This window comes from Pagrus pagrus (assembly GCF_965226575.1).
Source record: "Pagrus pagrus genome assembly, chromosome: 11".
In the NCBI taxonomy this organism is placed as follows: Eukaryota; Metazoa; Chordata; class Actinopteri; order Spariformes; family Sparidae; genus Pagrus; species Pagrus pagrus.
Window position 1 is genome coordinate 12,966,285 of NC_140195.1, and position 13,128 is coordinate 12,979,412.

The 13,128-nt window shown below is 41.3% G+C and overlaps 1 protein-coding gene across 2 annotated transcripts in view; it reads right to left on the minus strand.

The window, feature by feature from the left end:
• Nucleotides 1–13,128, minus strand: part of slc2a4rg (SLC2A4 regulator) — a 42,022-nt gene that overhangs the window by 14,921 nt on the left and 13,973 nt on the right. For both annotated transcript variants that reach the window (XM_084366646.1, XM_084366645.1), the window contains exons 3-4: nt 3,100–3,200; nt 1,261–1,499 (exon numbers count right to left, since the gene is read on the minus strand). In XM_084366646.1, coding sequence (XP_084222772.1) covers nt 1,261–1,499; nt 3,100–3,200 — 340 coding nt within the window. The remainder of the gene's footprint in view (nt 1–1,260; nt 1,500–3,099; nt 3,201–13,128) is intronic.

The window sequence follows — 13,128 nt, forward strand, 5'->3', positions numbered from 1 at the left end:
GATATTGGACTGGCACATATATATATTGGTATCTGCATCTATGTTGCCCGATATGCAACAATATGTTTTTGAAGTGATTATAATGCACAAAAGTTACTTGGGATAATTTTTAATTATTAAATTATTAGTGAAGTTTACTGTTTCAGTGCACTGGCATAATTTAAGACAATAAAGTTAGTTGTTCACCTGTATAAGATCTTTCCTCCGTTACATGTCTTTGTCACTATTGTTTAACAATTACATTCAAGGGATCAAAAGTGTGTATGTTGGCCTACATATCAATATGGGAATTTTTTAGTTTGTAATATCTGTTTTTAACCTGACACGCCAGATGGTTTGATTCTCAAAAAGGTTCGTTTCACAAATCTATCTGGGAAGGAAGCGCTAGAGACTAGAGTGGAAAAGGGCATGATGCTTTCAAAAAATACTTGGAAGGTTATTGGACAAGGCATCTGTCTGTAACCGTCTATAGGCTAACTTCAACCAATCAGATCAACAGTGGAAGAGCTCTACCAGTTGTGCCATTTGCAAAATCAAACTCTTACTGATGCAAGTCGGGAGAAGAGCAAAAACATCTTTTCTATCAAGAAAAGCCTTCAGTGCTGTTCTTTGCTCTTCTTTTCATGAAGAAATGTTGTCCAGTTCTGATAAAACTGCTGCTATGGTAACATATATGCTAACCTTTATGGGGGCCACTATTGTTTACAAGCGAGCAGTCGCTTCTCGCCATTGTCACATCTAAACCACGCCCGTAGCTTCCACCTCAATTTTTCTTAAAGGATGCTGATTAGTTAGATAATCTTTTGACCAGCCACAAAGGTATAGCTTGAAGCCTGGAAAGATGGATTTGCGAGATTACATACTTGTGATCTGCATTGGCATTGGCCCCCAAAATCAAGTATCGATTAAAAATATTCTCTGTATATCAGATTTTGATTATTTTAGGGGGTAAAATACTGATACTGAATATGGAACAGCAGTCCATTTCGTAGTTTCCTATACCAGTACTCCTACTGCTTCTCATAACTGGGGGTGTGTCAGCTACCATCTACTGGAGGTAATACACACTGACTATGGATAAGTACCTCATAAAACTCCACTTATTAATATGACACAAGTATCACACTGCTTTGTGATCATGAGTGAAAAGTGGAATATTACTAAAAAAACAGCTGAACCTATTTCATAATGGGATATGACATTAAATGTGTGAACTCCTGTATTGTGCTGATGCAGCAGAACATCAACATCCACCTTTACCTTTCGTTTCCGAGGTATGGGGTCCTCAAACATGAAGTGTGTGCTCTCTGTGACATCCTCACTGACATCATCACCCTGGGACGAGAGCAAGAAGTTCTTGTTGGTGTCGTTGGAAAGAGGTGGGGACGGTGTGGAGGGCACTGATTGGTCGCTGGCATCCCAGCTCCAGTTGCCACTGGTTGAACTGCTGTAGCTGGCTGACAGCACCTCTTTCCAAACCCTGCCGGCTGGTTCTGGGACTGTGGGTTAAAGAATTAACTTGGTTAACTTCTAATTAATGGCAAGACATGGCTTAAAAGAGGATATATGAAGACAGGCAAAAGTGAACAGGAGTGTTTGTGGACATTACTTTAAAAGTCCTGAAATAACAACAACACTGGGAACACCATGTTAGGACAGTATGCAAAACAATCCTGACCCAAATCCTAACTCTGTCATGGAAATGAAAATGCAAAATCTCTAAACCGCGACAGCATGTTTGATGCATAAACTCTTATATCGTTCATATCTAATATATACTACACCTTACCTTTCCATTTAGCTATACTGAAATCTGTCCATTAAGCCCACCACAGCTTTACTTTCCTGGACAAGGTACTATATTATTTCTCTAAGTCTTGGCCCACAAAGCTCTCTATGCGCTTTGGCCTGTTGGCCACCAATCCCATTATACTTCATATATAATAAAATCATAATCGCAAAGGCTTGATTTGACTTTCACTAGCAAAACATAGCAAAAAAATAAAGCTAAACCCTGACATAGAAGAAAGCTTAAAATCACGTACTGTATGTTGGGGATTAACTTATACAAACTAATAACTATTTCATATAGAAATGTAAGGAGCTGAATCCCAGTTCATATGAATATGTAGCATAGATCAATTTGTGTATAAGGATTACTCAACAATATCACTACGGCACATGGGTGGACCATAAGTCTCCCCCATAAGAGAGAAACAAATCACAGCATGGCCTATTTCAAATCCTAAAAAATACAATGTTGTGCACGATCACAAAAAATGACTCTTAAAGTCAAGCTACATAAAATCACACAAACTTGCTGATGATTTTAATGTTGAAGCTAGCTTTTTAAGGACTGTCAGAGAGGCGTGGAGTGAGTGGTGTCTTCATACCACAAACGGATGTTTTTTACGAGGCTTGACCAAACTGTGAAAAATTGAAGATATCAACCACAATACATTATCTGCAACACTTAGGTCCTCCCAAACCCACAGCATCATCTGAAAAAATATAATGATTGCTGAATTCTACCATGAAAACTTACTTTGCTGATTTGGTACAGCAGTATTAAACAGGGTGATGTGGGAAATGAACTGCTACATGTTGCCTTACTGAGAGCAAATACAGTTGCCTTGGTTTAATGCTGAGCTACAAAGAAAAAAAAAAAAGAAAGCCAACAGGACTTTGACCGTCTGGCAGGGTTGGCATGGTGATGGCAACCACACGAATACTGGAAGCAGCAAAATGAGCTGTGGTGATAGAGTCAAGGCTGAGCAGTTGGCACTAAGGGCTGGGCTTGGGAAAGTAGGCATACATACAAGAGTAGTGTTAATAATAATGAAGACTGCCTCCCATTAGATGAATGCAGATTAAGACATTAACAACTCGGCAGATCAGGCTGTGCCCTGGTAAATTAACATCAAGTGATTTATGATAAGTTTTTCTTCCCACTGTCCCCCGCGTCACCTGACAGTGAGTGACCCTCAGCATTATTTGAAGCGAGTGACCTCAATTTGTTTTAACGGTGGATGAGTCAGTGTTTGATGAAGTGGTTTCCACGTCAGGTGAGTTCAAGGGAGAAAACAGCAGCGTTGTTACCTGTGGGTGCAGAGGAAGGGTAGAGCACCAAAGGGGATGTGGACAGTGAGGTCAGGACGGTGGCAGCCATCACCTCCTTATCAGCATGACCTGAGGGCTTCCTGCAAAACACACAAATATATATGACCACACAGGAAAAAGTCAGGTGCTGTCAGGACATGTTTGAACAAATCAAACTTCAGCAAAACAAAAAAGTTTGTTATTTTGACAAAGTAGTGGAAAATTATTTAACAACAAAAAGCCTACTATGAAACTGGATAACTATGAAACTGGATAACTGAAGAAATTGGATTCTTTAACCCCCATAATATAGACATTTTGACAATGCAGCAAACAAATCTGATAAATCAAGTAGCAAGAGCATTGAGAATTACATGATTATATGTACAGTAAATCTAGGGCAATATTCTGTTTGTGTGTTTGTGTTTGAGTATGTAGCACGTGTGTGCACATGAGGATGTATTGGAGAGCCTCTTCAGTGGAGGGGTTTTGTGGTGTGTTTCTGCACAGCTTGTGCAACCTCGCTTAGCGAGAGGGAGAGATGCTGCTTCCTCCCTTCCTGCTCAGTACACCCCATGCTGAGCAGTCCACCCTCAGCTTAAACCTTATTTATACTGCCCATTGGAACAAGCAGCGTCGCACATATGCATGCACAGGGAGCCCAGAGAGTGTGCCTTGGCACACAATATTCTCATAAAAATGTGACCAGAACAACAGTCTTTTGTGTCATCCTGCAGTGAAGCACAAACTTCTTTGTTTTGCACAGTTTTTTTCTCTTTATCTGTTCTATCTTGCACTTTTCATCTCTGTTCTTAATGTCCTCTAAAGCCAAATGCAGGGCCAAGAGCTCACCCACGTGCTTGCACACACACACATAAACAGATTCAAATTATCATGTAAAATGCACAAATAGGCGAGCTGTCAAAGACAATGAGGTCAATGCACGTCCGCTATTTCGTGCCATAAAATGCAAATCCAAAATGCTGTAAAATGTAAATGGATTCATACATGAACACTGATGAAGTAACACAAAACAGACACACACATACATAAAAAGAGACAGAGGCAGAGATACACATGGTCTGCAGCTTTAAGAGGTCCTTGTCCCGCCCCCAGACTTCTCCACTACACAACCAGAGTAAACTGGTTTGAGGCATTCTCTCAGCCAAGCCCTAAGCATTGGCAGAGATCCACTTTGAGAGTCAGTGTACACACACTCACATTTAGCGAAAAAACTTCACTCTAGAGTCTACAAACTTGTACAGGAGTACGCTGTAAATCAGCTAGCGAACGTGAAACGTGCTCACACACACACACACAAACAAACCCACAGAGACACACTTTTAGAAGTTGCAACAAGACTTTAAAGCATTTATAGACAAACTTTGGATAGCGTCTCAGCTCCCACGCTGATGAGAATATGTTGGATGGGGAGCAAACAGATCGCAGAGGAATGCACCAGATATGAAGGAATCTCTCAGAGACCGTATGAATGCTACACTGCAATGTTCACAAAAAATACATTGTTTTTACTTTCCAACAATCGAAATATGGGTTAATTATCTCTCTCTCTCTCTCTCTCTCTCTCTCTCTCTCTCTCTCTTTCTCTCTCTCTCTCTCTCTCTCTCCATATATTTATAATATATATATATATCTGTGTGTGTATCTGTGTGTGTGTGTGTGTGTTTGTTCTGAATACAATAAGGGCAGTTTGCAAAACAGTTCACAGCATGCAAAGAATAATATCCACACCGCAGCTATAACAGAAGATATAGCCAGAGGAGAGGCGGGGAACACACATACGCACAACACACACATACGCATGCATAAACACACACAGAGTCTGGATGGGAGATAAAGAGATAACAAGATTAGCCGTGTCCTGTTTCAGTCATTAGCCTTGTTTTCAGCACTAAACAGGGCCAACCAGGGACATGCTTTTGATTTATGGGCCTCTGTCTCTTTCATAATAAAATTTCTTTGCTGTTTTTCTCATTTTGTGGCGAACATGGACAACGTGTTGTTGTTTCCTATCCTTCAAAATGTAAGTCTGAAGTCCTGGCAATGTAAGGTTTGGCCTGCCTACGGTGTGGAAAAGTGGTATACTAACAGCATTCCAGTGAACGTCATGCAGATCCGTTTTTTGGTGTGTGTGCGCCGCATGAGTGGAACAGACCAGAAAAGAGACTGTAAAGACTATTAGCTGATTCCAGAGGTTATTCAAACTTTGATATTTCTCTCTCTCTCTCTCGAATACACACACGGATGCACACACACACACACACACACACACACACACACACACAGGAGGAATACCAACACACTCCAGACCCCATTAATACCTCCCACCCTCCTCAACCCCCTCTGATTTCCTGACATTGAGCTTTATCCTTCCTCTGCTTCCCGGCAGAACCATGATACTCCACCGCAGTTTCACTACATCTGTTGCGAGTGTTTCTGTGTGTGCATGTGTTAAGCAATAAACAACGCAAACAGCGTGTTTTGGACACTTGTTCTCGGAGGTCCAACTGCCAGTTGACTCTTACTCATGCTGACGGCAGTGATGCTAATCTACTCCTGCTATCAGACTGACTTTGATATCAATGTTTACACCAAGTTAGAAGCAGATGGCTGCCACATTTTGCCACCGTAAAGCCAATTTGTACAGATAACAGTTCATTGCTTACTCTGATGAACACATCAGTGCCTGCAGATACTCCAAATGACACACTCCGCTACGCTCTGTATAACTTCTTGCCTGTCTGTGAAATAACTGTGAAGCCATTAAAGTTGGTGGGAGTGGAGGACAGGCTAAAGAGCGAGCGCACTGACGCGACAGTAAATCTGTCTGCATCTTCTTAGGGGAGGCTTTATTTTGGTGGAAGTTAAACTGGGGATGCCTTTATTTAGTGTCCAGAAAGAGTTGATTGGAGAGCAGAGATCACTGTCAACAACGTTGGGCTCTGTGTGTGTACGTGTTTGGGATATGTATGTATGTGTGTTTAGGGGGTGGGATGGGAGTTTGGGCTTTTTGGTTTTTCACTCCCCAAAATTGGATGTTTACAAGAGCCTAACCCAACCCTGGTACATTTATGGATCGCAGTAAATTTAATGATGACATGATAAACATAACAATCCTCCCCCACATATGCCGATGAACATGTGTAGGCACATACACTTTCGTAGTGTAGTGACACCACTCATACTCGGTCAGGTTTACGAGCCCCGTCACTGACAAACGTGTACTGTGCACAAAAAACAGTCAGTTTGAGTGTGTGCGTGTAGTATGTTCAACTCTGGTTGTCAAACTTGAGTACATGCACAAACAAAACCATACACTCACTCTCTCACACCCACACCATACCCTCCTACCCTCCTTCCTCCCTCAACTGTTATTGGCCTTGTCTAGGCCAAGAACCATCCCTTCTGGCAGCAGCACAACACACAGGCCGACTTAAGTCAACAAGCCAGGCCCAGGCACATACAGAGAGAGAGAGGGAGAGAGAGAGAGAGACTATTGCTCTGAGCCAAGGCACAAGTAGCAACAACAAGCTCAGACTGCAGAAAATGGGAGAGTAACGAATGTACAGTGGAGCCTGACCAATATATTGGTTGGCCGATATTATTATTGGCCTATCGCAGCTACATTGTTCCAAAATCTCCAATAATTTTTACAGAACAGAAAAAGATGCTTGGGGTAATTTATAATTATTAAATCCCCTGTGAAGTTTATTGTTTCAGTGTACTCGTGTCATTTTGGAAAGTTAAGTTTATTATTAGCTGTACAGTCGCTTTTAACGAGTGTTTGATAACTATTAACATTTTAAGGATCAGTGCAAAAAATTGCACGATACTAGAGCCTGAACGATACTTGACACGACACTTTTTGGGGCCGCATGCCGATACCGATATTGGGCAGTACAAAATTGCACTTTTGATATATCGGTTGACATGCACACATTATTTGCAATGATCTCTCAACTGAGGTTATTAAACACAAAGATAAGGAATGGAGGCAGGATATTTTACAGTTCAACAATAAACTTTTTTGTCTAAACTGACGTCAACTGAAACGTGAACTGAAACCGGAAACTCACTGGGAATTTAATGATTACAAATCAATCCAAGCAGCTTTTTCTGCATCTCTTAAAAAAAAGGTTTTCATATTGGTAGATATCAGACAACATTAACGACGATACTGATACATCTGTGAGAGGCCAGTATTGGCCAAAACATTTTCTGCAGTATCGTTACCCCACTGCCAGCTGCGCGCTTTCTCACCCTTCTCTCCAACAGCGAGTTAACACACGCTATTTTCAAAGGCCTAATCGTAGTCTCTAGCCAAGAAAACAATGTTGTACCTCACTGTGATGTTTTGTTACATTGGTATTTCAGTAAAAAAAAATTCCATGTGGTATCGAATCTCAATTTTTTTTAGGTATCGTATCACAGTTAGAAATTCCAGTATCATGACGACACTTATGTGTTAATCTCTGTGTTGAGTGAAATGAGCGGATAAGATTTGAAGATGATATCATCTGATCCAAGGTGCAGTAAGTTATAATGAGTCCAGTATCCAGAGTATTTTTATGGAGTGATTTTCTTAAAAGATTAACTTTTTATTAGTTGGATACACTTGGAAGAAAACTTCCAGCACAGTAGATTTCCACACTTGTCCTGAAAGGACACTTGGACTTTGATACTGCAAATGGTGATACGATTCTGCCGTGTTGCTGTTTGGCAGCCCCCACCCACCACCCCCATCCAATACTACTGAGGGCTCTCCGCTGTTGTTGGGGAGAAGACTGGGCCTTCCCTCTATATTTAACACAGCACCTCTACTCCAGTTACCAGCCTGGTAGAAATCCCCAGGCTGAGCCTGGTTAATAGCACATATTGCCCTCAGTACAAGCCCACTAACAGTTCACACTAACTGCCACAAAACACACTCCATAACTTTAAAAGGCAACACACACACACAGCTTAAAAAAAACTGATTTGTTTATCTGTGGTGCATTGAACTTTCTATGGTGTGTTTTTCATCTCAGTTTTTCTGCCGAACCTTATCTAATCCCTCTCCTGCCCTGCATGTGTAATTCACCTGTTTGGCACAGCCAAGACTTAGTTTACCAGACCATGACTTCCCATGACCCCCTTCTTACACACAGCTTTTCCTGTTTGTGAAGGAGCAAACTATGAATATCAAGCATGGAGCCTTCTAGGCTGCAGGTAGATGCGGCGATGGTTTCATTCTCAAAAGGCTGACATCAATTTCAACCCCAGACAACACACGAGGTTTATCTTGTTTACCAGGAGAAGAAATATGTGTCATACGAACTGCTTGGAAGAAACAGCTTTCATAAGGTCAAGAGAAAAGAGGAAGACCAAGTGGAAAGGGCTGGGCAGTATCAGCAGATTTCATTGTTTTGAGTTGGCTAACCACAAAGCTCATCCGTTTTACATCAGGATGATTCAAAGCTGTGCAGAGTTCAGTGAGGAAGGACTAGTTTTCACTGGGGTTGTATACTGCCAACAATACGCTTTGATCTTCCTCTTAGCCCCAGTGGTGATCGCTTTAAATAGCTCTCATCCATCCAGTGTGGTCATGTGATCGATGTGATCCCCAAAACATGCATCAGGGTGTATTTGTGTGTCTCTGTATGTACTGTATGCATGTGGGCCGACTTCTCCATATCCGAAGCAGCTGCGTGTGCCTCAGATTGGCATTGAGACTGGCGTATGACCTTCGCAGTCAAAGAGTTGAAAAAACAGCAAACAAACACATGAAAACAAGTCCAAGTTTCAAACACCACTCTGTTTGGGTTGTGATAGGGACACAAATTCACTGCACAGTGACCCTGTTTTCATACTGCTTTCTGTCTCTGCATGTTTCTCCCTTTATCTCTCTCGAACACAAACAAATGCAAATGCACACAGTGATGGAGATATGCAGACCAAAATTAAGAGTAATATTTCCAGTCATGAGATAGACTTTTTTCCTGATGCGAAGCTTTTCTTTAAAGCATATGTTCACATCGCTCGTCCTCACGCACACTCAGAGGGAGAGAATGTGAGGGAGGATGACAGAGAAAGTGACGGGAACCACAAAACCACAAAACCACAAATGCATTGTTAACCATTTGTCACGTGTCTGATATGCATCTCTCTCTTTTTTTCCTTTCAGCCTGTTTAAGGCGCAAGGGATCCAGATGCTGGCTCTACGGGGAATTTGGATTATGTTATCCTGGAGAACAGGAATCATAGATGAAAATGCAGAGGAAAGCTTGTAACACATGTAACACATCTTAAGTAAAAACAGTGCAGGGCATGGTATGATGTTGTCAAACTGGTATATCCTGTATATTGAGGTAACATTGTGACAACTGAGGCCATTGGAACTGACCAGGCTGGTGTTGACGATCGTCTGCCTGCTATGCAGCCCCGTCAGCTGCCCCATCCATACCCACTATAAATAGAACACCCACTGCTCTCCATTCCCTCCGTCCCCCATCATCCTGCCTCCTCTCCACTGTATTACGTAATGCCCTTAGTCCCTCTCACTCGATCTCACTTCCTCTCTTGCTCTGCGGGCAGATGGCCGTGATTGGCAGTAAACAGTCTAAACCCCCGACCCAACACAAGCCTGAGCCCCCATGTTTACATCAGTCACTCTTTCTGTTTCCTGTTCTGTATTTCTATCTCTTTGTACAATATAAATATCTGGGTAAGCATTTTTGTAGGGGACGTTTGCTATTAGTCATCCAATGAAAATGTCGTTGTAATAATCAGAACATTTTCTAAATGTTTTTTGCTACATTGAATATTGTTTTCAATAAGTGTTTTTCTATTATATATTTCTAACTGTCAATATTATTCATGATGATCGTGCAGACCAATAGTGTACTGAGCTCTCTGATATTGTGTGTTTATAAAGAACAAAACACAAAAAACATTCTTTGGGGGGGAAAAATATGATTAGATTTGACTATTTAACTGATTTCTGAGCCGACAGCAGTCTAAGTTTGAACCTCCGTTCAAATACCTAGAAATTTAGAACATCCCTAATCTTGGTAATTCACCCTCTGCAGTGCAGTCTACACACATGTTGTCCCCAAGCGTCTAGTCCCCTGGAGGGGGAGAGGCTGTTAGACAGGAGCCGTGTCTCTTTAATGTGGGCTGTGAATGTAATGGCTATTCAGTTGCAGGACAAAAAGCCCTCTCTGTCTGTCTCTTGATCATCGAATGCAATCTGTAGCCTTAGGGCCAAGCACAAACAACGGACAGCTTTGTTTGGGCAAAATAATAGAAGATAGACACGGAGCAAAAGGCATGATTCCCACTGTGGTGACTGACTCCCCATGTCTGCACACTATGTCATAAACTACACGAGATAGGATTATATAAACATATTTCGCTTTAACAGCAAACTGGCAGGTTGAAAAGGGGTTGCTCTGTTTGCAGCAACCTGTATTGACATCCCACCTGGAGATCAGAGCCGTGCTTGTAGTGCACGTTCCTCGGAGAGAAAATGTTGACACAGCAGAAGCAATTAACTGGCTGACGACAGAGTAGATCATGACGCACTACCTGACTTGCATGCCATGCCCAGATCTTGTGGTAATAGCTAGTCATGGGGATACTGTGGGTCATTACGTTTGCAGGGTGAGCCTTACACAAGTCAGTACAGTGCTGGCAAACACAGTTCAGACACGTTAATCGTATCATTCATAGCACACAGACATGTCCTGGTTTTACCCCTTAAAAACCCCTCAACAAGTCTTTGATGAGTTATCTGTCATAAGTTTAAGCCTGACTTCTGTCCACTACTTTAGACATTTAAGGTAGGGAAGACGATTCTGGAGAAAACTGGTTAATTGTTGAGTGTCTGTATTTGATGACCTGGGAATGAGACTCAACTGTCATTCAACTGTCCTTCCAGGATCGTCTTCCCTACCTTAGAATCAGGGTTTACAGAAAATTACTACCGGTCCACTTGTCCTGGAAGATTTTAATGTCTTGGAAAAATGGGTTAAGTTACAGTCAAATATTATCTGTGTGTATTGAGCTTAAAAACAATTGACATAGATTGCTGATGCTATCAACAGTCAGTCTTTCTCCAGAATTGCTTACTCCATCTTTAATACAATTCAAATTATGAATGGAAAGCATGCTTTAAAACGTTAAAATGTTAGTTGCATGACTAATACGATTTAAAATGTGACAATATGTGAAAGAAAATTATAAAATTAGTTATCTATAGATGGAAAATTACCTGTTTGATTTAATAATATGCTAATTTACCTGTGATGCTCGTGTCTCTGGAGAAACTGCCGGCACCTTACTCTTTTACCCCTATATCACTTCAGGCTACACAACAAGATTAACTTGTAGCTATAGCAACTTCCCTCACAACTTCTGTCAGTCCCTTCCGATAACAATGTTGTTGCTAGGGGAATGCAGGGCAGTCTCTTAGAGTGGTGACCTTAGATTTTTGTTCATCGCCTCTACTGACAGAGAATAAACAAGATGGGCCCTTCTGCCTGAAAGCACTGCTTCTTTATCAACATTTTTAATTTGAGTCATGAGTCGATGTGAGAGGTCAACAGAGCGGAAGTTGTTGGTTGTTTTTTAACATTCTTCCTGAAAAGCAATGTTATTCCTGGCTATAATTGATTACAATCGTATTTCCAAACTCCGGGAAATTTTGACAGTGAAATTTTGATTTTTCTTTCGGACAATTGAGCCGGTTGTTCTATGGAATCAAGTAACAAAAGTTAAACTGGCATGTCATCAACTAAGATTGTTTTCCTTTGACTTAAACAAGATAGGGGAGAACAAGTTGGGGAGGAAGTCATATCACAAACCTAGACGTGAAATTCAGGGCAGGAAAGGACAGATCACAACCAAAGTTCCAACACAAAGAAACATGTCTTGAAACTTGGAGAGCAGATTAAAATGGCGGAGGGCCCTGAACAGAGCGGTCAGTTCTCTCTCTGCAGTACTCATACTCTTATTTTGTTCCTCATTCTTTACTTCCCACTCCCTCTCTTGCCTGCTCTTGAGATTTGCCCTTCTGCCATCACAAGCCAGAGCAGGCCTTTGCCTGGTTTCCTGTGTTTTGCGAAAGCAAACTAATGCTGTTCCAAAGCCACTCTGCTCTGCTTACTCTCATGAAGCCAAATATCTGCAGGGCAGCATCAGACAGACAAAGACTCCAGTTAGTAAAATAAACTGATCACTATCTTTTTCTAGAAAGAGAAAGTGAGGGAGCTGGATCACAGAAGAAGAAAGTGCTTAAAATAAAAAAAGTGCAGTTAGTGGGTGAATGGTTTCAGCCTTTGAGGAAGTGTGATAAGTAGGGCTGGACGGGTGATCATTTATATTTTCATATTATTCAATTGTGGTTCCTCAAGACTGACGATAGGTGATACTTTTGCCAGAGGGCGAAAGGAGTAGGAGGGGGTTGGGGGAGAGCCATCAAGCCACACCAGTGATGGCAAGCAAGAACATGTTAGTTAGTGTCAAAGAAAACCACAACTTGTATTTGGGATATTAGGGGTTATTATAATACTAAAGGAAGATTCTGAATCTTAATGGCAACACTCCTGGTAAAATACATGTAAAAAAATTTTTTAAAAGATCTTAATATATCATAAATAATATATATGCTGTAATACTGTATGTACTCTTTGTCATTAAAACTGGTGTATAATCTACATTCTATGAGTGTTTACGACTTCTACACTTCCAACCAAACCAAGACTAGGTTGTTAAAGTGTTGCAATCTGCTCTAACTGTTAAAAAAGAGGAATTTACAAGTGAGTGTAGCGAACAGAGAGTGTAAACAGTGTTTGCCTGTTGGGCCAAAGCCTGTGAGTTTACTCTGCAGTGAAAATGACTAGTGTATGTACAAATTTTACCAGTCAGTCAATTGATAACCATTGTTTTTATGGCTGATGAGTGAAGCAAATCCACTTGCCAATTACCTGCATATTATTAGCAGCATTTCGCTGGCGGTTTGTGCTTATT